The sequence below is a fragment of the Lichenostomus cassidix genome, chromosome 1Ab (genome assembly GCF_008360975.1).
Source record: "Lichenostomus cassidix isolate B80296 chromosome 1Ab, HeHo_3.0, whole genome shotgun sequence".
Taxonomy (NCBI): domain Eukaryota; kingdom Metazoa; phylum Chordata; class Aves; order Passeriformes; family Meliphagidae; genus Lichenostomus; species Lichenostomus cassidix.
Window position 1 is genome coordinate 3,843,801 of NC_139481.1, and position 23,849 is coordinate 3,867,649.

The 23,849-nt window shown below is 39.9% G+C and overlaps 1 protein-coding gene across 1 annotated transcript; it reads right to left on the reverse strand.

Moving 5' to 3' along the window:
- Positions 1-1,931: 1,931 nt before the first annotated feature.
- On the reverse strand, positions 1,932-23,809 carry SLC13A4 (solute carrier family 13 member 4). The gene is made up of 16 exons (XM_085049497.1): positions 22,887-23,809; positions 19,193-19,321; positions 18,342-18,478; positions 17,215-17,396; positions 15,966-16,020; positions 14,413-14,452; positions 13,947-14,015; positions 13,215-13,399; positions 12,058-12,177; positions 9,138-9,239; positions 7,933-8,034; positions 6,770-6,867; positions 5,524-5,654; positions 5,017-5,178; positions 4,683-4,820; positions 1,932-4,056 (listed from the first exon to the last, which is right to left on the reverse strand). The coding sequence occupies exons 1-16, from the start codon at positions 22,983-22,985 to the stop codon at positions 3,919-3,921; spliced, it is 1,887 nt and encodes a 628-aa protein (XP_084905623.1). The 5' UTR covers positions 22,986-23,809; the 3' UTR covers positions 1,932-3,918.
- Between the last annotated feature and the right edge of the window lie 40 nt (positions 23,810-23,849).

The following is a 23,849-nucleotide window of genomic DNA, read 5'->3' on the forward strand; positions in this document are numbered from 1 at the left end:
AAGTTCATTCATCAAAAGGCTATGTAAAGGGATGAAAACACACTTCAGGAATATTCTTAAATATTCCTAAAGGAATAGCATAGAATATTCTTAAATTCCATGCCAGTCCCAGCAGCTGGAAAGGGCTGTTTGGCTTTACCCCACACAGCCACTGGCTCACTGCTCCCAGCAGGATGGCAGAGAGAATCACAAGGGTCAAAGTGAGAAAACCCATGGGGTGAGGCAAAATTCAAGATTTTGAATTAAAAAATTCAAATTAAAGCCATTAAAAATGCCGATGTGTGAGAAAACACATCCTATTTTGGGACTCTTCTCTTGTGTTTGAAACCATAATTTTGCAAAAATCCTGTTGTAAATTCTGAAAGGAAAGTTGCAGCGATTTGAATAGATGTAAATTTTATTAATTCAAGAATCTATCCAATAATTTTTTTCCCCTTAAAATAGAAAAGTTCTATCAACTCTGTAACATGGCTTAAATGACAGAGACCTCTGTTTGGTGACAGAGTTCTTCCACAATGCATTCCTGGAACAGAGGAAAGTATTCCTTCTTAAGGAATATCAATATATATAAGGACTATTTCACCTGTAATTTTAAATCCTTCCTTTCACCTCTGCCCTGGAATGTACAGCTGCCATAAAAGCTTTCAGTCTTTGCAAAGGGTTATTTGTCAAGTTTAAAAGCCAGCTCAAGTCAGAAGAGAATTCACAACTGAAGTACCATTATGTTTAAGTTTCACAGAATTAATACTTTACACTCTGCTTCCTGAGAACTTCTCTGCTTCTTCTATTACCTTTCATTGACCTCAGGCCTGAGTGAAGGAATTTTCTTCCACACACAATTTTCTTCTAGCACTGCACAGCTGTTTTGATGCTTTATGAACATGATGAACTTGAGTTTTCCCCAATTTCCTCTCCCTCCCCTCCCTTTCCTATCCTTGAGCATCAAATACTGGCTCTAACCCATTCATTTCTCTTTGCTCGCCATATAAAATCATATTAGTGTTTTAAACTGGATTATTTCTTTCCTCAAACATACTTTATGTTCTTCCCTTTCTGTACATGGTGATGAAATGTGAAATAATGTTCAAAATCTCTGTTGCCAAACAGGCCACTTTAAAAGTAATTTGGAGCTGAGTTTTTCAGCTAAGTGTTCCAAGCAGATGTTAGGATTTATTTTTTTTCCCTATCATATTAGGAAATGAACAAGCTGCAGCTATGATGCTGTGGAAACAATATATTCTCATTAATATTAAAAAATTTCACACTGTTTGCAACACTTTCCATTTTAGCTCAAGCTGGGCTTTTTCCTCCCACAGAGTAAGCTGTAAATCTGGATAACATAACACAGCTGGTGTGGACTTTGCAACTACTGTGTAACACATTTTACCTCACATTTACTGAGGTTATCCTGGGTGATACTAACATTTCACATTGCCTTGCAGAGGGGAGCACAAATAATGACTGCTTGATGCAAATCTTGCAGCTGGGGGCTCCAGTGTGCTTTGGATGCTCCATGGAGATATTAGGAGCAAATTTCCCACTTAGCATGGACTGGGAATTTCTGCCTGTTTCAAATGCCTGTGTGGATAGCTAAAATTGCCAGCTAAAATATTCAGTCATCTTCCCTTGATAAAAACAGTTGTATTTGTGTTTTGATTCTTTTGAGACACATCCTGGGAGTTGAAGGTTCAAGGCAAAACTGTAGGAAAGGAAAATATCATCTACTATTCCAAACTAACAGACTTCTGAGATGTTTACTGTGGGTTGAGAGTATTATCCTGTGTTGGAAAATGCTGCCCTAAGGCTCTTCTGCCATTGAACACAGTAAAGGGTTAATACTGAAAATAAACCAAAAGCCAGATAGCAAAACTAATTATTAGCCTACTGGGCACCAGAACTCAAATCAAGTTGGTGGATGAACCTCACAGAACTTCACAAACATGAATGTTCAGTGGTTTTACACCCCAGATGTGTGCTATATCCATGGTGAAACAGAAACATTGCAAAGCAAGAAATTGGAATTTTCAGACTTGATACTGTGTTGATTTCATAAGCCTAAGTTATATCTGTGTTTGCAGAAACAAGATTGTGCATTGATATTCAAATGTACAAATCAATATCAGTATTCTGTATGGGATGCAGAATTGTTTTGGATGTTAAAAAACAATGGTGGATATCAGAGTAAGTTGGTGCTAAAATCCAGAGGGAAATCCTGTGCACAATTCTTATCATTTTTGCCTCAGAGGGACAAGAAAGAGATCTGTAGTTTTGTTTGTTAGACTTCTCGTTAGACACGTTAACATTTATTTTACAAATTCCCAAGAGAAGGTCATTTTTCCTGAATTTGTGCTGAAATAAAATTACTGCAGGTTATTTGCCTTTTCACCTGAAACATACATTAATCATGATGACCAATTTTCCTTCCTGAAAAATAAATTTCATAGGATGCCCTCAGAATAGATGCTCCTGCCCAAGTCAATTCTGTCTTTAGTTTTTAATACACGTGGAAAATAAAACAAACACAACCCAATCCTGTCAATCACTGAGTCAAACCCTAACTGGGGTGGAACAAGGCTGAGCTCTTGTTTTAGACATCAGGAGGCCAGGGTGATGCTTTAAGCCACTGATGCACAGGAAAACTTTGCTTTCCAAATGAAATTTTCAGGAGCTTCCAGGAATAGCCATTGTTTTGCTAAAGGTTGCTGCTGCCTGCTTTTGGAACAAAGGCTAAGACATGCTTTTGTGTTTTTCCCATTTTTCTCCCTCTCTGCCAGCCTCTGACCTTTCCTTGTCTCTGTTTGTTTCCAAGACAAGTCTGTGGGATCGCTCTGTTTTGACAGAAGCAGTAAACCAACACCTCCTGCTGTCTCAACGCTGCTTCTCTAAGGGTTTGGTGGGTTATGGGTGAAATAGATCCAATTTGTATTCTCATGGAGCACCAGAATGTGCAGTAGGGAATAATTTATTTTATTGACACTTTATTTTTGCAGAATAGACATTCACACTATCAGCCTAGATTAAAAATGGAAAGCGCAAAAATTGAGTAAAGTGTATGAAGAGTGTGATTATATGAGATCCAATCGTCCTAATCTACAGATGAAATGTATTGACGTGAAAGAAATTATTAAAAGTATTATTATAAACAGGACAAAATACACGAGAAGATAAAATGATAAAAAAGGTATTGAACAAAACTTTCCGTTCCTGAAACATTTCCTTCCAAAGCAGAGATTGCAAATACTGCAATATTGGAAATTGATAATATAGCTGTGGGGGGAAAAAAAATATTCTCCTTCCAAGGAGACTTCTCACTCCTCTCTGGAGGTTCCTGTTATCCCTTTGAAGTGCTGGAGCTGGGAGTTGGCAGCTGGATTTCTGTCCAGGTCATATGGGTTAGGTGGAAAAGTGGTTTTTGCAACAAAAAAGGTGGTGATGAGTCACCTCCAAAGAAGAATCATAATTTGCTTTTGAAAGAAGTAGGTTTACAAAACTCTGGATTTGAGAATGAGACTCACCCTACATTCACTGTACAAGTCAATGGTAGGAGTGGATGTGCTGCTGCTGAGTTCACAGTGTGCTTTTCTTCTGCCACTGGAGTCCCACATACAGCTCCTACATCATTGCTCTAAGACAGGGAAAAAGCTATGAGCAGATCATTTGGAGGAGTGGATTTTTTTCTGAGTTATGGTATCCCAGAGAATGCAACAACAGAGCAAAGCTTTTAACTCAGGCTGATTTTCAGGACTGAAAAGCTGATGCAGAAGATCTCCCTGTGGATTTTTGTCATGATTTTGCAGTGCATCCTGGTTCTCTAGATACACATCTCCTTCTTTCTTCCATAAGTGAAATGTAGGTTCAATATTTTGGCCCAGCTTGCTTTGGTCTTGCACTTTTGCTTTTTTTTTTTTTCATTGAAGATTACGTTTGGCTCGTGGTGTTGCTGACTGCTGCCCATTCTGGAAAGGTGTTGAGCTGGAAGAGTCGAATTCCCCAGGTGTTGATGGCCACCATGACAACAGCCAGGCCAATCAGGTTTACACCCAGCCCAGCTTTCACCTGTAACAGCAACATGCATCAGAACAACTTAAAATCAGTTAACAGAGACAAAAAAGCGCAGTAGGATCTATACTGACTCCTATACAGTGTGATAATTTATGTAGAGTGATTTCTGGAGCCAAAAAAGCACAATGAGTATTAAGTGTCAGGGTATAAATGTTGTGGGAATGCTCAGGAGTGATGGTTAGAGGCTGATGCAGTTCATGGTGAGCTGCCCAGTTTGTCACTTGAGCTTCTCAGTCAGATAATCAGAATGGGGAGCTAAACCCCACAGAACAGGGGGATACCTGGCTTACTGTGAGCTGGGTGAGAAATCTGATGTCTCGTGCTCACCTGTGCTTCTCTTAACAGGTCAGTGCAAATTTCATACTCCTAAAGCTCTTTAGACCATTAAATTCATTAAAAAATAATTTATGTGTCCTACAGCAGACTTTTGATTGTTCTTAACCTGACAGCAGTGCAGACATCAGTACTTAATACTAGCACCAATATAACCATTATTATTGCACCAATATAACCATTATTATTGCACCAACAGAATCATTATATTATTGGCTGCTGGGTGTGAGGTCTAGGTGTTGGAATCACACGAAGCATGGGAGGATTTCCCCCCTCCCAGGACTCACCATGTCTTTGATCTGGCAGTGCCCATAGCTGAAGACGATGGCGTTTGGAGGGTTTCCCACCGGCAGCATCACCGCGAAGGAGATGCACATGGTGACAGGAATCAGGGTGTACAGGGGGTTGATGAGCAGGGTTTCTGACTGGAAAAAGAGAGGGGGAGAGCTGGCTACCCAATTTTATTATTTTTCCTCTTTTTACTGTTCTGTCCACCCAGCAGTAGCCTGGGAACTAAGGCTGGGTTTGATGCAAACAGAGTGCCAAGACCCTGACGTCCTGAAAAATCCCCACAAGCCTGTCAGCAAACAACAGACTAAAAATGTCTCAGTTTTAACTCACCATGCTGCATAAAATAGGCAGAAAGATGGTTATGGTTGCTGGATTACTAACAAATTCTGTCACCATGGACACCAGAATGCAAGCCAGCAGGGTTACAGCCCAGTAGGGAAGGCTGCTCAGGGAGAGCATTTGACGTCCGATCCATGTGGAGAGGCCAGAGGTCTGGGGAAAGGACAGAAACACAAGAATTCCTAAATACTTGGTGTGTTTGTAAAGCAGATTCTTCTCCTCATGGCAGTTTGCATCAGAGAATCCCACCAGGAAATAAGCAAAGTTCAGGTCAACACTTTTTTTGCATTTCCTTTTGCTCAATAAACTAGATTTCACTGCAGTGCTTAATAAATATTAAAAAGAGATATATTGAGTGCAGGGAGTAGCTATGCACTACATTATGTACAAACTTGGAAGTATCCCCATCATAAATCTAAACTGGGGAGCATACAAAGGAATAAAAGAGCAGGTTGATAATATATTTAGGAAGGGGGATAGAAAGATCTGCATCAGTACCTTGCACCCAGCTGCTAAGGCATAACCTCCTCCAACCAACACCACAATCTCCCAGGGCATGGTCTGCTGGAAATCCTTCCAGGTAATGATGGGATCCAGTCTGGTAATGGCTGTTGGCTTTTCACCACCTCCTGTATCAAATAAAGCAAGTGAGCAGCATTATACTGCTCTTTTTGCAAAGATCTTCACGTTTTTCACACGGATAGAAATGTGGAATGCACATGGGAGTTATCTTGAGAACTACCTGAGAGAGAGGCAAAGAGGAAGTGCAGAGCCTGTTTGGATGGCCTGGCCTCAGAAAATGTTTGTATTAATTACAAACATCCTCGATGTAAATGGTTGTAATTCCCTGTGTTTTCATGTCACAGCTTTTGAGGCACTGTGGGCTGTGTTGTGATATACATTTGCATTTATCTGTAGACTACAGAGATGGTGTTACAATGGGATTGCATCATCAAAGAAGGGCTATGAAGTAGGCAATGGAGGTTGTAAAAATGCACTTAGGCCCCAAAATTTTATCTGAGATCATTATATTTTTAGATGCCTGAGTGTTTTCTTGTAGGAGGAGTTAGTGTTATTTTTTTCCTAAAACCTGTACAATGTATGACAGTATTTTCTTTTTAAAAATGTTTTTATACATTTATAATCTCTACATAAGACTCTATGCAGACAATTCTACTTTCATACAGCACTGCTGAAAGCCTGGCATAGCAAACTGATCAAACCCCTGAGTGCTACCCAAACACAAATGTGAAATAACAACCTCATTGTCAAGAAAACTGTGACAGAAGCATTGCACAAAATTGGAACATTGTCTGGCATTTTCTGACCTCTTTCATATCTATCTCCTGACATTATCAGTGATTTACACTGTCTAAGCAATGACCAATTTTTTTTACTAGGGTTTATCTTCAGCTGATTTTGCATTTTTGTTCTCTAATATGGCCTTTAGAACTTCATCTAAATCTTCCCTAAAGCTCAGTCCTAAAGTCTAATAACTCTGCTAGCACAGGGGAGGTGGCAGTCTCAGGTTCAAGAGCTGTTTGTCATCCTCTGAATGAGAAAATTTGAATTATGGCAAAGGAAAAGGAGGTCTGATGTAGGAAGGGCTGGGATCAGAGGTGAAACTGAATTTACCAACGTAAAAGAACTTTTTTTACCCTTGGAACTTTTACAGACCGAAAAAACCCCCAATCATTAGACACTGGAGAATGTACAGCTCTCTTTGTTGCTGCATCCTCCTCACCTGTTTTCCTTCTCCCAAAACATGGCTTTTGGGCTGGAATGAGGAAGAGGAGGAAGCCAAGGAGCACAGAGACAGTGGCATCAGTGCGGTAACCTTTCCTAGGGGAGGAGCAGTGAGGTTAGCAGAAAAACACATGAACAGAAACATTTCCAAATTTCCTACACAGCTCCAAGCACATCTCTGCAGGTGCAGTTTTGTTTCCACATCTGAAGTCATATTAACAACCCACTAGAAAATTATGCCTGCATATCTAGGATTTAAATTGGAATTTTTTTCCATTTATTAAACTGGCTCTTCAATCAAACTTCAGTCATTGCTCAATGATTTTTAACATTCTGGTTGGGGGAAAAAAAATCCCTTTTGGTTTACAAATCTATTAACTTGGAGGTAAAGAAAAATAGTGTGTTTACTGGAAGTAAGAAATAGTAAACACATTCTGGGGAAAAAGCAAACCCAAGTGATCTTTTAGAAACAGACTGTAAATTGATTTTAAATTATATATTTAAAACTCTTTCTGGAAAAGTATCTTGAGGAGTGCTAAGCTCCAGTGATCATCAGAAAATTCCGGTATTAGAAATTGGTTTTCTGTCAAAATTAGGATGAGAAATTAATTTTATACAAAAGAAGTGTAAAGGAAACTTAAGTTCAAATTACTTATTCTTTGATATGCAATGTGTTTTATAGTGAGTTTTAATGTAATTTGTCTCAATATTATTTAAAATTTTAAAAAATTTATTCAGTCACCATTCTCTGTAATATTTAAATGAATGGACATTTTCTCGACAAAATGCCTTCTTTTCAAAAATTTTAATTTTAATTACATTTACAATTTATCCCAATGACAACTTTTGTATGAATGCACTAAAATGTTTTAAGCTCAAAACCTGACCCTCCCATCCTTTTACGTTTGAAATTATTTAATTTGCTTTGTTTGCTTAATTCAGTCTATACACTGAGCAATACAATTTGTATTTCAATTTGCATACAATATGAACAGGCACAGTTTAAAAAAACGAAAAAATCCCAATTTTTTAACAGAGATTCCATTATTCACCACCCCATTAAATGTGGCTGCTGACATCTTAGGGAAAAAAAAAAATATTTCAGAATGTGATAAGAAGCAAAGTCATGTTGCTGTGCAGTTTTTTAGGGAATTTACTCACTTCTCAAAAAAAGATGACCAGCCTGGGACAAAGCCAGGCTCTCGAGTGAACCAAAGCAAGGTCATCAGGATGAAGAAGAATGCAGTCACCATCTCAGGGTAGCTAGAAACAAAACAAAAAAATGAGTGTTTTTCCAAGGTGTGTCTGAAAACTCAGGAGAAAATTCCAGAAGAAGAAAGAAAGTAGAAATTAGCTTAAAAAAAAAAAGGAAAAAAATAATAAAAACCATCGGGAAAATAGCAAGGAGGATTAGTTGGAATTAAAGAATTCTAGATTTGGCTCTCAGCTGGGAACCAGCTAAACCCAGCAAAAAAATAGGCTAAAAATATCCATCAGTATTTGCAAGTCAGCCATTCGTGGGCACGACGTGAAGGAAAATATTTCTCAATGCTTGTTTTGTTATTTGCACTATTAGCCGATTAAATGTGTCAACAAGGTGAAGCTCATATTTAGCATTCCACTGCAAACACATTCCCTTGCGTTTTTCAGAGGGGTAGAAAGCCTGAGAGCAAATGGCAAAGTAAATTAGCCCAGATGGTGCCCACAAGGTGACTTGAGGATACTTGAGGATTTTTAATTTAGCGTAAATTTAAAATCAAGAAGGATTTCATATTTAGGCACAGCCTGAACAACAGTCTGGTTTCGGAGTTTATGGGATTCAGGCAGTTGATCTGTCAAAATTTCGGTTGGAGAGCACAAAAATGTTTTGGGGAGAAGGAATTCTGTGGCATATCAGCCCTTCTGAAAATGAAAATCTTGCCAAATAGTCTTTCAAAGAACATTTCTTGCCATTGTGAATAAAGATTGAGGGCAACTGGGAGAGCTGGACAACTCAGAAAAGGAAAAAGCCATTTTTTTAACTTCTATCCCCTAAAATCTGTGTGTGTCTGAATTAGGAAAAGAGTCCTTTAGGGTTCAGAGGCAAACCTTGACTCAGATGGCCTTTGAACCATGGAATAAACAAGAATCTTCCTTTATTTCCCTTTTCCTCAGAAACAGAGAAATGAGTTACAAGTTACACACACTCGTAACAACCTCTTTGATTTTAGTTCATTTTTGCACTTAGTTCTATTCCTATCATGGAAGGGAGGAAATTTAGAATAATTTTAGAATAATCTAAATGAGCTAAAAGCACCATGGGGGCAACAGGGGGTGATGGTTCTGCCTGGAGATTCAAATCCACCAGGAAGGCAGGTGTGATTTACCTGACATTTCCCAGTTTCTTATATTCCTCTTGAATTCTTCTCTCTGACATTTCTTCCCGTTTGGTCTTCTTCTTCTTGCTCACAGAGCAGGTCTCTTTGAAACTGAGATGGCACGGTAAAATTAGACAAGGGCATGAAAAAAATTTGAAAAAAATTTGAAAAAAAATTGAAAAAAATTTGAAAAAAATTTGAAAAAAATTTGAAAAAACCCAGCAATGAGGTAGATTGAAAATTCTAGTCTCAGGGATTGTTGGGAGGAGATGTGACTGAGGCAAGGCGTGATGGCGATGGGAAAGGAAATTGTTGTGAGTGACATTTGACTAACCTGGTTTCAAGTTCTTTCCAGGCTCAATTCTAGGCATAGCTGGGAGGTCCCCAGGGTGCTCTGACTAGTGCTGGTTGGTATCCCTGAGCCACCCTGAGCCATGGCTGAGCTCCCTCTGCGTGGGATTCCTCACAGAGCTGCCAGAAACCTCCAAAATCTGCGGCTAGTTTCTATCATCACGTGGGAAGATTGTGACAGAGGTCAGATATTAATAGGAGTTTTTAATGGGGTAACTATCCTTTCCAGATGCATCAGGGTTATCCAAAATATTTGGGGTCTGCTCTGGCTTTTGAGACCATATTTGACTTGAATATTTGGGATTTGCAGGAAATAATGAGGGAAAGCTGTGCTTAGGATCACATTATCTTCCAGGACCTGTCTGCTCCTGCTTCTACTGTGATAAAATCAGCTTTTTCTGAACCAGTCCCAGCCAGAAAAGCACCATCTTTCCTCAGCCACAGAGGCCAGGGGAGTCAGCCTGGGGTTTTTTCCAGGTCAGAAAAGCCAGGACAGGAAAACATGAGCATATTTCCTAGCTGGGTATATTGATCCTGCTATACATTTGTGTGTATATATATATATATATACATATATATATATATTTACATGTTAAATGAAGTTCCTAGGTTATTCAGTTTGCCTTCATCCTGCAGGAAAGTGTGGACATTCTTAAAGGAAATTAAGATATTCTCAAGCTCACTTTAACCCTCTCATTTTCTTCTTTCCAGAAAGAAAACGGGCAGTGCTTTGAGCCACAAATCTCTGCTTTTTCAAAATTTATGGTTCTTTTAGGTGCTAATAGGTGTTTTTATCCTGTTTTATATCCTGCTATTTTCATATCTCATCTAGCACCTCACTGGACACCAAACCATGGCCAAAGCATGGACTGCAATCTCCCTGAGGGGGTTTGCTCAAGGTTAGACCCTCAAAGGAATTTGCATTGCTCAAGATCCAGGCAGGTCCTGTCTGCTCAACAAAAGGACTTGACCAGGTTCTCATTTCACATGAGCAAATATATCTCATTTTTGAACTCACTTAGCACTGCCCTTCATCTAGAGGTATTTTAAATTTCCTTGCAAACGTTGCTGTTAGACTTCAGTAAAATCCACCAGCAGGAGGAGAAGAGGCTGGAAGAGCCTTCCAGGCTGGAAAAGAGCTAAATTGTTCATAGAGGTCAGTTCTGTGCTAATAATTCCACCCTTAGCTCTTCTTTTCTGGCAAACATCCTTTGCTGGGTCCATTCTCTTTCACCTTTCACCTGATCTAGGACCCTAAAATCTGAAATTCTTTTCCAGCTAAGCCGAGTAACAATATTAATGACACAGGACTTCCTGGGAAAATCACATTCTGAATTCATGAAACATTTATGCACAAGCATTAGGCTGCTGTTTCAACATGTTCTGAGCATTTCCAGGCTCAGGAGGGTGGGAAGGCAGAGGATTGAAGCTCAGCTCCTAACATAATGTGTTCTTTAATGAACTGCAGTGAATGGAAGTCAGAGATTAAGGAGGTTTAGAATCAACTAGTGCTTCTCAAAAAGTCGATAATGCTTCAGTCTCTGGTATTGTTTAGAACAACATTAATCAGCGTGAAGTCTTGGATGCAATGTGGAATTTCAATTTTGGGGTTTTTTTTGGACTGAATTAATTCAGGGTCATGCTAGGACCTGTTTCTTCTCAAGATTAAAAAATATAAGTGGTGGAGGGAATTTATATTAGCCTTTTAATTGGAAACTGCAGGACTCAGAGACTGGCTGAGAGGGGCATGGAGCCATTCACCTCTAAATTACTTCTCCAAATCTAGTCAAGGTCAGCAGCAAGCAGAACTCATGATCAGTTTATTCTGAGGTGAAGTAGTGATGTCAGTTCAGTTCACTTTTAAGAGTAAACTAAATCAAATTAAGGCCAATTCAATTCTGAGTAAATGTGACTGCATCACAATTTATTGCAGATTAACTAATCCACTCTAAATGCATACATTTAGACAATTTTCATTAACTTTGTAAAGACAAAACATGATACAAATGAACTAGAAGACTGAGACAGTTTCTTATTTTGGGGCTTAGGGACTTATTGGTATTAAATATATTTATGTCTTAGGCTGTGAGTCCTTTCCACTTTAAAGAAAATTATATATGGAGTCTATTTACCTTTAATTTTACCTGGTCTTATGGTAATTTCATTGAGCTGGAGGCAGATCTGAAAAGCAATTTGTTCCCTTGCAGTTATTTTTCTATTCCCCTTTTAAACTGCACTTTTCCAAAAGCACTAATAACAAGACTTTTGGTCCAAAAGGGAATCCTCATTGTCACAAGGAAAAAAATGTGAAAAAAACCCCAAACCAGTGGAATTCTTAGTAAGGATTTTTATGAGCAATATTTGGGCACTTCAATCTCAAACAGAAATTCTCTCTACTGCATTCTATGCAGGGCAGCTAAGCAGGCAGATTGACTCTGTTAATTTTCTGTCAAGAAGAAAGAAATTGTGCCTTAAATTCTGTCATTTTCCGGTCACAATTTCTTTATGAGACACATTTGGGAGGAGCTGCAGATGCCCTGCTTTAGTGATCTGTGTGTCCTGAGCAACCTTCACTCACTTGCAGCCCAAGAACAGCCAGTGCAGCCAGAACCACGTCAGCACCAGCATGATGAGCGAGATGGGGAAACTGAAGAGAAACCAGGTTCCGAAATTCACCACCTCAGCCTTTGGGTATTGGCTGCAAATTGGAAAAGAGGATGCATGAGGAGCTAGAACAGTAAAGGGGCAGGAAGCTCCAATAATGACATTTGCTCACACATTTATATACAGATATATCTGGCATATCGTAGAGAAAAATTCCATCAGTTTGCATTTGCAGCAGCTGAGTTACCTGTGCAGAGTGAAACCAACTGTCAAAACATTGACAAATCTCTGACCTCACCTGACCAACAGATTGAGCTCTCCAAACCTTTAAAATCAGATGCTCTGGATTGTCTGGCCACCTTCAAAAATACAGATTTACTAGGACTGAAATTCCATCCCTACCTGTGGCTTGTATCAAAGCTTCTTTTAGTGTTGGCAGACCGCAGAATGATTTCCCCCAGATTCCCTTAGTATGTCTTATTACACAAATAATGTCTACATTCTGCTGTGCTCTCATAAAGGTGTTTCAGGTGTGCATTTGATATCACTGTCATTTAAAGGGAGATCTTGGAAAACTCTGTAAAATCCAAACCCTTGGATCAAGCATGACTTCTGAGCTTAGTCACCTTTGCTACCAGCATTTAATAAGAGAGAACTGAGAGCTGTTGAGGCAGCAGTGGATGGTCAGAATTAGGGCATTTCTAAGTTGGGGGTTTTTTGGCATTACATGTTGAGCAGCTGATTTTCTGACATTTCTTCTTTTGTGAGTATTTTTTTGTCATTTTTGCTATAGCTTCATGTCTTTAGTATTTACTTTTCCAGAGTGCCTGCTGCCTCCATGACAATCAGTATATCAACTCAAAAGAAGTTGCTGGAGAAACTTAAACATTATCCCACACTGAGGAATTTTTACTTTGCACGAGGGAAAGACATGGTTTTGTACTAAATTCCAAACCTCAACCATTAGTAATAACATTAACCATTACTAACAACATCAGAGCAGAGGGAGAATCAAATTTTCCTTCAGACAGACTGTCTTCCTGGGGCTCCTTGAGGCAGGGAATCACCCCAGGGAAAGCCACAGAGGTACTAACGACTCCAGAGGTGACAAATTCTCCCCAAATGACTCACCTGTTGAAGTGCTCGAGGAAGATGAGGCTGGTGGAGGTGCCGATGATGGTGCTCAGCCCCCCGATGGTGGCAGCGTAGGAGATGCTCAGCGAGAGGCATTTGCACACCAAGTGGTCGTGCCTGCTCTGGTATTTGGGGCTCGGGCTGAACTCGGAGCGCTCGGGAGGCACGACGAGGATCTGAGCCTGGCAGGGAACACAGCCAGGGAAAGGTGGTCAGGGCAGGGCATTCCCAAAAAAAGGGGGATTAGAACGAGTGATTTGCAAAGAAAGGTGATCAGAGCAGGGGATTCCCCCAAAAAAATGTGATTAGAGCTGGTGATTCCCGAAGAAAGGTGAGCAGAGCTGGTGATTCCCAAGGAAAGGTGATCAGGACAGGGGATTCCCAAAAAAAAAGGTGATTAGGGCAAGTGATTTCCATAGAGAGGTGATCAGAACAGGGGATTCCCAGGGAAAGGTGATCAGAGCTGGTGATTCCCCAAAGAAAAGGTGATCAGAGCAGGGGATTCCCAAGGAAAGGTGATCAGAGCAGGGGATTCCCAAGGAAAGGTGATCAGAGCAGGGAATTCCCAAAAAAAAGGTGATCAGAGCAGGGGATTCCCAAAAAAAAGGTGATTAGAGCAAGTGATTTCCATAGAAAGGCAAACATAGAAAGGAGCAAACATGTAAAGTGGGGTGAGGGTGATGTTCACATCTGGCTGTTGCCTCATCCTTAAATCCAACATTTCCTTACCTGAGGGATATGCTGCCCGTTGCTGGTGGAATTAACAGGGTTGGCTATCATGTGCACACCATTCATGCTCTGTAAGGGGGAAAATGCCTTTGGGTTAGCCTTTCCAGTGCTCCTGGGGGCATTTAGGATAGAACTGGTAGTGCTTTGGGAGGGTTTTGGGTAGCAGGCTTTGGAAAAGAGAAAAGGAAAAAGAAAAAAAATCTCCAAACTGCAAGAAAATCCAACCCGCTGAAAATCAGCTGTTAATTTTACACTGGAAAAATAATAATAAAAAAGGTTTAAACCCCCCATTTTTTAATTTTAAAGTCATGTAGGAGAATCTAACAGGTCCCTTGAGCCTGTGAGCAACCACCAGACATATGAAATAAAGGAAATATCAGGTTTTTTGCAGGGCTGTGTGCATTTTGCTCTGCTCATTCCTGCCTTAGAGGACAGAGCAGCTCAGAAGACACCCCCTGGGCCATACCTTGGAGTGCATCAAGGAGCTGAAGTCAGCAGTGGTAGCACTGAAAACAGAGCAAGGAAAACATTAAAAATGCCTGTTCACCCTGCAAAAGGCACAGATTATGGGTTGGAGGGGCAACATCTGCCTACTGAAATGCTAAATCCCATTTGTTAGAACCTTTCCTGGGGGCTCTTGGCCAGAGACAGAAAAACTGTCAATATTTTTCACTGCTCTAGCTGTGTAGCAATGGAGTTTCACCTCCAGGCAAGAAAACAAATCTGGTTTTTGGCAGAATTTACCACATTCTAGGAGAGCATTCCTTTCTCTGGGGAGGGAATCACCATGTGATCCACCAGTTCTTCCTCTGCCAACTTTTCCAGTGCTGTTTCTGAAAACCTACCTGGATCCCATAAAACCTTCCCTGAATCCTGTCCTGAGTGGCATGTGGATCATGCAAACAATCCACTGAACTGATTTCCTGGAGATGTTCTGCCTTTCCTGCCAAATCCGAGCTCTTTCCCAAGTAATCTTATTTTAATAATGGTTCTGTATGAAATATCCCACAAATACTCTCCAACGGGGCTTAAAGGGATTAAAGGCACAATGCCAAGCTGAAGGTTTGATTCTATACTGCACAGAAAATATGGCTGGGATGAAAAGAGATAACAGAGGGAATACTGGAGAACCCATTAGTCTCTAGACTAATGAGAGAACTATTCAGATCTTGCAAGTTAAAGCCACCAACCTGTGCTGTTTGAAATACAATATTTGCTTTGAAATAAATTAAAATTTAAGGTGAAAGAAAATAGTTTCTCTTTTATTTTGAACAGTTGTGAGCAATGCAGAAGGAGATCAAAAGGGGACTGTGTGATTTGTTTTCACACATCATAGGATTCTCCTCAAAATTTGCCTATAATAAATTTTTAGGACATGAGCTTTGTATATTTTCTTGTATATCTTGATCTGCTGGTTAATTAGATAATTTGACAGAGAAATTAGTCCTTTACTCGTTTCACCCTTTCCCTTTAGCAGATTTTAACCCAAACAATGACCTGGTTGAAACTGTCAGTGTTTCAAACCTCTGAAGGAATTTGTCTATGTTTAAAGAAATCTTTTCCAAATATTGTGGGGAAGGAATTTTGGGTTTTTGTTGGTTTTCCTTCCCACCACATCCCTCCACTCTCAGCTCAGAGTTCCTTCAGGAATATTTTGTGATTTCCCTCTGGATTTGTCCTGGGCAGTCCATGGTGTACTTGGATCTTCTCCAGCACTGTTCCTTCAGGGGAACAGAAATAAAAATCTGCAGACAGCACAAACACAGGCTTCAAAAGAGCTTTCCAACCCCTACAAATATTTATCCTCTCCCTAAAATACCCACAGCATTAAAAAATAAATGAACGCTGCAAGGCTTTAGTGAGATCCAGCCATTAATCCCATTTATCACGGAAACCTTCCTTGTGCACCATTCCCTTGCAAGGTCCTGCTTCCCCTTCCTGGCTCTACTCCTGGGTTCCTCTCTTGGCAGCCTGAGCAGAGCTCAAATGTCCATCCTGAGGTACAGAGCTCATTCTTACTCCTCATTGATGAAGATGAGCTCCAGGGAAGGTTGGCCACGCTTTTCTCCCAGACCTGCAACAGAGGAAGAGAGAGCAGCCTTGGGGGAACAGTTGAGCCCTTGGGTTGCACTGCTGGACCTGAAAAAGCTGCTGCAAATAAATTTTGTTCACACGGCCTCAGGTGCTCTCTTTATGCAGTGTTTTATTATTTTGTATTATACAGATTTTTATTTTTGTTTGTATCATATGCATCTGGCAAATTAAAAACTATTGTACCTATATATAAGAAACAAGGTTGGGTGAAATAATTTCTAGCCTGGAAACTGTAAAGGGAAAGAAAAGAGAGATTCTTTACTTTCTATGCCTTTTCCTTCTGGGGAGGAATGAACAAAATGAACCCTAGAGCTCCTATTAATTTTTTATTTTGGGATTGTCAGGAGCACACTTTTGTGGAGCACAAAATTTTGGAGCACACAAGTTTGGAGTTCACTCATCTAAATTTCCTGGACTTTATTCCCTGAGGTTTCCTTCCAACCCTGTGAAATCCTGTGACCCAGCAGTTTCTGACACACAACTATAACAACTTCCCTACTTCAGCACAGCTCCTCAACTCCTATTCTTACATCACTTCTTGAAACTTCCCTTCATTTCTTGACAGGAATATCAGAATACAAGAAGAGAAAGAGTGCATATCAGTGGTTCTGGCAGTATAAATCAGACAGACTTAGACAGATTCTGGAGAGAATTTGAATAAAATGTATCAACAAGTCTGGTCACTGATAAATGAGAAAAGAATGGCAACTGATAAATGAGAAAAGAATGGCAAATGTAGCCTTTTGCCTTACATGACACCCATAATAAATATAATAGGAAGGAAACTTTGCAGTGTATCTAGAGCTGCTGTTTACATGGTTTTGAGGAGGGGAAAAGTGGAATCCTTTGGTGCAATAGGTTTTGGCAATGATTGGTGATGCAGTAGCTGACAGGATGGATATTCCTGCTGGATAATATTATATTCTGTATCTATCTCCAGTGGGAGAAAGAGCTGATGGGACCAAGTTACACATTACAAGTAATTCTTCCTTTACTTCCTGAAACTTCCTTTCATTTCTTGAAAGGAATATCAGAGCACAAAGAGCACATCTCAGTGGTTTTGGCAGTAAAAATCAGACAGATTTAGACACATTCTTGATAGAATTTGAATAATATGTACCAACAAGTCTGGTCAGTGATAAATGAAATAAAAATACCCAGTGCTGACAAATACCTATTGGCTTGTTTTCCTCAGGAACGGCGCTGCCTGCAGCTGGGATCACCTCGCCCTCCTCCTCAGCCTTGCCCAGCTCCTGCAGCACTGCCTCCACGATGGGCATCACCATGGCTGTGGTGGAGGTGTTGGAGAGCCACATGGAGAGCGCCGTGGTGCAGCACATGAAGCACAGGAGCAGCCTGGAGGAGGCACAGGGGGACACGAGGGGTTGGAGGGGCAGGAAAAGGAGCAGAAAATTTGTGAGCATTCGGAAAGGAAAGATGGGTGTAGAGGATTCTCCAAACCAAGGTAGATTTTGCCCATGGAGGGGAATATCAGAAGAATTTCAGCTGCTGCTGTCAGGGTCAGAGTATCCTGAAAACAAAGGTTCAAGGGAAATATGAGGAATTGGAGGTAGAAGGAAATGGAGAAGAAAATCTGTAAGCATTCAAGCTCTGAAAGGAAAATGGGTATGGAAAATGCTCCAAACCAAGGTAGATTTTGCCCATGGAGGGGAATATCAGAGAGGTTCCAAGCTGCTGCTGTCAGGGTCAGACTATCCCAAAGCCAAAAGTTCAAGGAAAATACGAGGAGTTGGAGGTAGCAGGAAAAGGAGGAGAAAATTTAAGCATTTGAACTCCAAAAGGAAAGATGGGTGTGGAGAATGCCCCAAACCAAGGTAGATTTTGCCCATGGAGGGGAATATCAGAGAGGTTTCAGCTGCTGCTGTCAGGCTCAGAGTATCCTGAAAACAAAGGTTCAGGGGGAAATATGAAGAATTGGAGGTGGCAGGAAAAGGAGGAGAAAATCTGTAAGCATTCAAACTCTGAAAGGAAAATGGGTATGGAAAATGCTCCAAACCAAGGTAGATTTTGCTCATGGAAGGGAATATGAGAAGAATTTCAGCTGCTGCTGTCAGGCTCAGAGCATCTCATCCCAAAGACAAAAGTTCAAGGAAAATACGAGGAGTTGGAGGTGGCAGAGAAAGGAGCAGAAAATTTAAGCATTTGAACTCCAAAAGGAAAGATGGGTGTGGAGAATTTTCCAAACCAAGGTAGCTTTTGCCCATGGAAGGGACTGTCAGAGGGGTTCCAGCTGCTGCTGTCAGGCTCACAGCATCCCATCCCAGAGCAAGGCTCACTCACATGCCTGGCTTGGCTCCAGCCATCATCACCATGCGCAGGGCGATTCTCTTGTGGAGATTCCACTTTTCCACAGCAGCTGCCACACAGATCACCCCCATCAGGAGCAGAGTGGTGTTCTTGAAATATTCAGCAGCCACCTGCATGGAGGGCCAGGGGGAGCAGTCAGCTAAAAAAGCAGTAGCTTCCCTACACACAGAGCATGCTGAATGAGAAGGAATGTGGTGTTGCACTTTTTTTTCTCTCCCTGGAGTAAGAATGACAGGGAGCTGGAGAAAATGAAGAATTCATCAGCCAAAATATTCTCTTTAATCTCTTTCATGTCGTGTTTACAAATAAGGCTCTATACCTATTGTTTATAGGCTCCTCAGTATTGAAAATATCAAGAGAAATGTTTTTTTGAGCAGGATGTTGAGTGCCTGCAGTAAATCAGTCACACCCAGCTAGGCTCAGATGGGAACAAACCCAGACAGAACTGCACTGAGACAGCTTATTCCTGTGCTTCATCTGCTTTTTCACTCTGGAGATATTGTCTATCTTGCTTGTATTTATTCTGTCTTGTTCAGCTTTTGGGCGAAATTTGGCACCCCTAGAACATTTTACAGCAGGTTGTGGTAGTGACTGGTGATGCAGTAGCTGGAATGATGGATATCCCTCCTGGCTAATATTATATCAATAATATATCTTATTATTATATAAATAATATATCTCAGTTGAAGAAAGAGCTGGTTTTGATCAAGTTACACATTACAGGGTGTCAAATTCCTCCTCCCAAAACTCTTTCTCCTGCACCAATATCATCATTATTCAAACAGAGTAAGGATATGAAATGATAAAAATCCCAACAGTCTGACCTCGCTGGACTTCATGACTCCGAAGAGAGGGTAGAGGAAGGCAGGAACCAAGGCTGCTGCCCCCAGAGGCACAGCTTCAGACACCCAGAGCACTGCTGTCACCAGGAGCACGTAGGCACACGAGGCTTCCTGCAGGGACAGCACAGGGGACGTGTTAGTGCCACACTCACCAGGGCTGGGAGAGCTCTGGGAACTCAGCAGGGCATTCCTCAGGCTGCAAATAACCAGCATGGAGTGTGGAGATTGGAATGGAGATTGGAAGGTGTGGCTGTTTGGGTGGGAAAGCTCGGTTACAGTCAAAAAGGACAATTTCAGAAGATGATGCTAATGGAAGTTTTCACAATAAGCCAGGGCAAAGTGTTGGGATAAATCAATTTATCAGCAAAATAACGGCTTCAAGTGCTTTTAAAAACTTGTTTTATTTCCATAATCCAACATTTACTAAGCATTCAACCACAACTCCCCAGGTTAGACCTGTTGACCTCTTATCTCTGCATGGTTTTCTCTCTAATATCAGACAAAATCAGAAACTATTAGTTTTCAGGACCACTTGAGAGCATTCATCTTCACCATAAAACTGCTTTGTAGTTATGTCTGGAAAACTGTATTTGGGTTTTTTTTTTTTAAACAGTGTGCACACATTTTTATTAGCTGATTTAATTTGCTCAGGTAATTTCTCCAACCCTTTCAAAGAAGACCACAGACCTGCAGGGTTGGAGGCCATGGAGATATTCAGACAAATTTGCTGCTGTCCAAGGTTCTGGTGAAAAAAGTCGTGAGAACATAATTATGAGCAGCCATGGGGAGCTGGGATGTGATGGAGAAAGGGAATCTGCTGAATATTTTATATATTTATATAACACAGTTTAGTGCATGTCAACCTTCTGGACCATTTCTAAAATCTGTTTTTATTATTGCACTCTCTGGGGTTCTCCTTAGGCTCAGTTTGCTATCCTTAGCAATAGTTTCTATACTTACAAACCTGGGAATATCTCCTGGGAATAATTACAGAAACTCCCCTCAGGGAAAGGTTTTTCCTTTTGTTTTCTCCAATTTGAAGCCAAGTGCTGTACTGAGGCTAACCTGCTGTTCTCTAGCAGTCAGTGGCTCTGTGCTGATTAAATAAAAAAAAATAATAAAATATTTAATAATAATAAAAATAATAAATAAAAATTTATCTGTTCTTCATTTTGCACCAGATTTTCCACGTGAACTTACAGAGTCATGTGGATTCCCAGCTCAAAAATTGTTTAGCAAATTCACTGTTCACAAATGCTATTTGGGTGTGTTAAAATATAATTTCATTACTTTTGTTTCTGAATAAAGCAGCTTTCAAGAGATCACACGAGCAATTCTCACAGATCCATGTGCAAACCAATGAGCATGTTTCACATTTCATTTTTATTTTTCAATCACTTCTGTGAAAAAGGTGGTAAAGCCTAGTGGAATGATACAGGGATGTGAGTTCAGTGAAATGAATCAATAATTTGTATTTAAATTCACGTTTTTAGATGTCATTTTTGCATTGCTTCTAAAAAAGAGCCACAATCAGCTCTTCCTCTTTTTTTTTTTATTTTTTTGAAGTACATCTTATAGTAATAACAGGCAGAACACAGCCCAGAGAAAAAGTTTAGATAGATTTATATCTACCATTTCCTTTACATGTGTAAGAATTGAAGCCAAAGTTACTCAGAAGCTTGAATTTAAATGATTTTAAATTATTTAAATCATTTTTTTTAAAGCAGTGAAGGTGTAAGATCCAAGGGACGTGTTTCGCCAAAATTAATAAAATTAATTTCATCCTAAACTGGATCCAAACCATTTCCTCACTCCAAAAATGCACTTCTGTTTGATTTCTTTGAGCAGAGATTTGTTGTTATTTTCCATTACTCCTCTGTGTGTGGCAGTAAAATAGGCTGGTAGTGAAAATGGAAAAGGGCAAAGGAAAGTTGCATTTTCACCAAAACCTAACTTAGATGAAAACTAAATATTTGTGTTTCCCATACCCTAGGCTGTAATCATTTCACCAAAAAAAACCCAAAAAAACCAACCAAAAAACCAAACAAAATATACCAAAACCAAACCAAAACCAAACCAAACAAACCCACAACAAATAAACTAAACTCCCCCAAAAAAACCCAAACAAAACCAAACAAAAAAAACCCCAAAACCAAAAAAAACCAAACCAAAATAAACCACATTTCAAAATGGTACAAAACTGCAAGCAAGTACTAGGAAAGCCAAGCTTGCTAATCTCCACTAAAAACTTAATCAGCTTGTCTGGCAACTTTCTTTATTTTCTCACTTCGTTTCCAAGAGAAACCATATTAATCTCTTCTATTTAATTGAAGTGGGTTGATATATTTAATTAATGGTTACCAGAGCTGCTAAGTACTAGACTGAAGCAGTTGCAGTATAATTTTAACTATTTCTCCCTCCTCATTGGTTATTTTACTGTTTCTCCTCCACTTAACTCAATTCATGGGGAATAATTTATGGTAGCTCTGGTGGCTTTATGATCAAAAAAAGGAAAAAAAAGTGGAAAAATATTATAAAAAGGAAGCAAAAATTCTCACATGTCACTGTGAGCAATGAAGGGAATAAGGGCAGAATGAAAAAGACACAATTTCTAAAAACCTAAATGTATTGTGACTTGAAAATTGTAACATTGACAAAATGTGTGTCCAAACCTGTGGGACAAGTTCAGTCATAACTCTGGAAGGGCAAAAAAAACTCAAGCAAATTTCCTCCAATTTATTTTTCACCCAACCATTCTTGTCCCAAACTAATATAAAAGAAGCTTATTCAAGGAATTTATTGCCATTAGCATTGTCCACAAAGAGTTCTGAATTCTTGTGCTCCCTTGGATCACTGTTGCCATTACACATGTAATGAATGTTAATTTTACATTTCCAGAGATGTGCTGGAATCATCAAAAGAAAGTTGATTTTCTGCAGAAATGCAAATAGAAATGACCTGGTGATTTGGATCTCTGTGAGAAAGACAGGATGCTAATAAAATTGTCTGATAAATGAAAATATGAGTAAGTGAGCAGGCATCAAATTTGATCTTCACATTTAAAAAGTGATCACACTCAGTAGGTTATAACAAAGTAAAATCTACACAAAAGCACTTTAATAGTTATTGTCAGCTCAGTTTATTTGGTGTAGATGTTTTCTTAATAGCCCTATGAGCATTTGTCCAACTCATTTATTTTCTATGAATCCTAGTTTTCCTCCCAAACAAAATATTCCTGAGTTTTTTTTTTTTTTTAGCAGCTATGCAATTTCTAATATTTTGCCTTTCTATTTGATAAAGTAATAATGTTCATAGATCTCCTGATATAATAAGGAAGAATTCACCTTTATCAGGGTAGAGGAGAGAATTTAAATGGCTGCACCTTTTGGCCAGATTTATGTCTAGGTCTGTGGGGAAGGAAAAACCACAGAATTTTTTATACATTGCAAATTTTGATAAGCTTTGATAAGTTGCTAAACCTCTGCTTGTGACACAACTGAAGGTACCTCTGGCTCCTACTGTGGTGACTTCCCAGTGACCCTCAAGTCCTTCAAAGCTGAATTTTTGATTTTTCTAAGATCCGTGCTTCCCCAGCTCTTTGTCTTTCTGCAAACTCCACCAGCAGTTGCCTGCTGCCCTCAGAGGGTTGTTAGAAAGAAAATGAAGATGTACTCACACTGCTGGGGTAGATGAGAGGCAGAGGGAGCAGCAGAAGTGGAATGAGGACAACCAGCAGGAGATTTCTGGATCGGAGAATTTCCTTCAGCACTGCCATACTCTTCCTCTTCCTGGTGGATTTTTTCTCCTTCAGACTCTTCTCCAGTTCCTCAGATATCCCAATTTTCACGCCACGCTTTCCTTCACCTGGATTTCCCCAAAAGATCTCTCACCACCTCATCTCCTATCCCCACAGTCACCTAAAATATCTTTCTTCATTTATTTATTCTTCAGTCAATCTGTTGTTTTGAAAAGTGTTTTTTTTAATTTTTTTTAATTAAAAAGACATTCAGTTTAGGTAGGGCTCACCAGCACATCCAAATCATTCTCACACCATAACACATAGCTGTTTGCAGGCTGGAGCATAGTGATCTTTTGACAGATTTTCTGTGTAATTCAGACTCCCAGCTGTAGATGAGTTGTATCCTTATTCCCATGTCTTATAAAGCTTTTTTCTTCCATCATCTAGCGCTGTTATTCCCGTTTTCACAAGCCAGGTGAGATATTTTGTGAGATATTTTCCTTCTCTTGGATAGTCTGGAAGTCTCAACCTTTCTCGCTTTCCTTTCTGCTGGAAAATTACTAAACCAAACAACTTATTTTTCAATGCATAGAAGTAAATTTTCAGCTGCTTCTTCTCTAAAGAAAAGACCAAACCCTCTCTCCATTTGCAGCTCCTTCAGATTTTATTTCTTTGCTTCTCTTTCCTCTCTACCTCTACCCTACTTTTGCCCTGAGCTGGGAATTCACAGGGCAGGAATTCCAACGTGGATTAGAGTTGATCTCAAGACAAAAAAATTGTTTAAAAGCTACAGGCAACTCCAACTCACCAATGAGGGCTGCAGGAGGTAGGAGTTGCTCCACCCATTGTCCCAAACCCAGTCAGGACATTTGAGAAAATCAACAGCCTCCTGACATTGAC

What these genes read in the sequence shown, in the direction of transcription:
- SLC13A4 (XM_085049497.1), bottom strand. Translation starts at nt 22,985, where the DNA reads ATGGCAGTGCTGAAGGAAATTCTCCGATCCAGAAATCTCCTGCTGGTT. An exon ending in TGAGGAAAACAAGCCAATAG is followed by an intron (nt 16,021 to 17,214) that starts GTATTTGTCAGC and finishes CCTCTGTTGCAG; the next exon opens with GTCTGGGAGAAAAGCGTGGC. An exon ending in AAGAAACTGGGAAATGTCAG is followed by an intron (nt 8,035 to 9,137) that starts GTAAATCACACC and finishes TTTTGTTTCTAG; the next exon opens with CTACCCTGAGATGGTGACTG.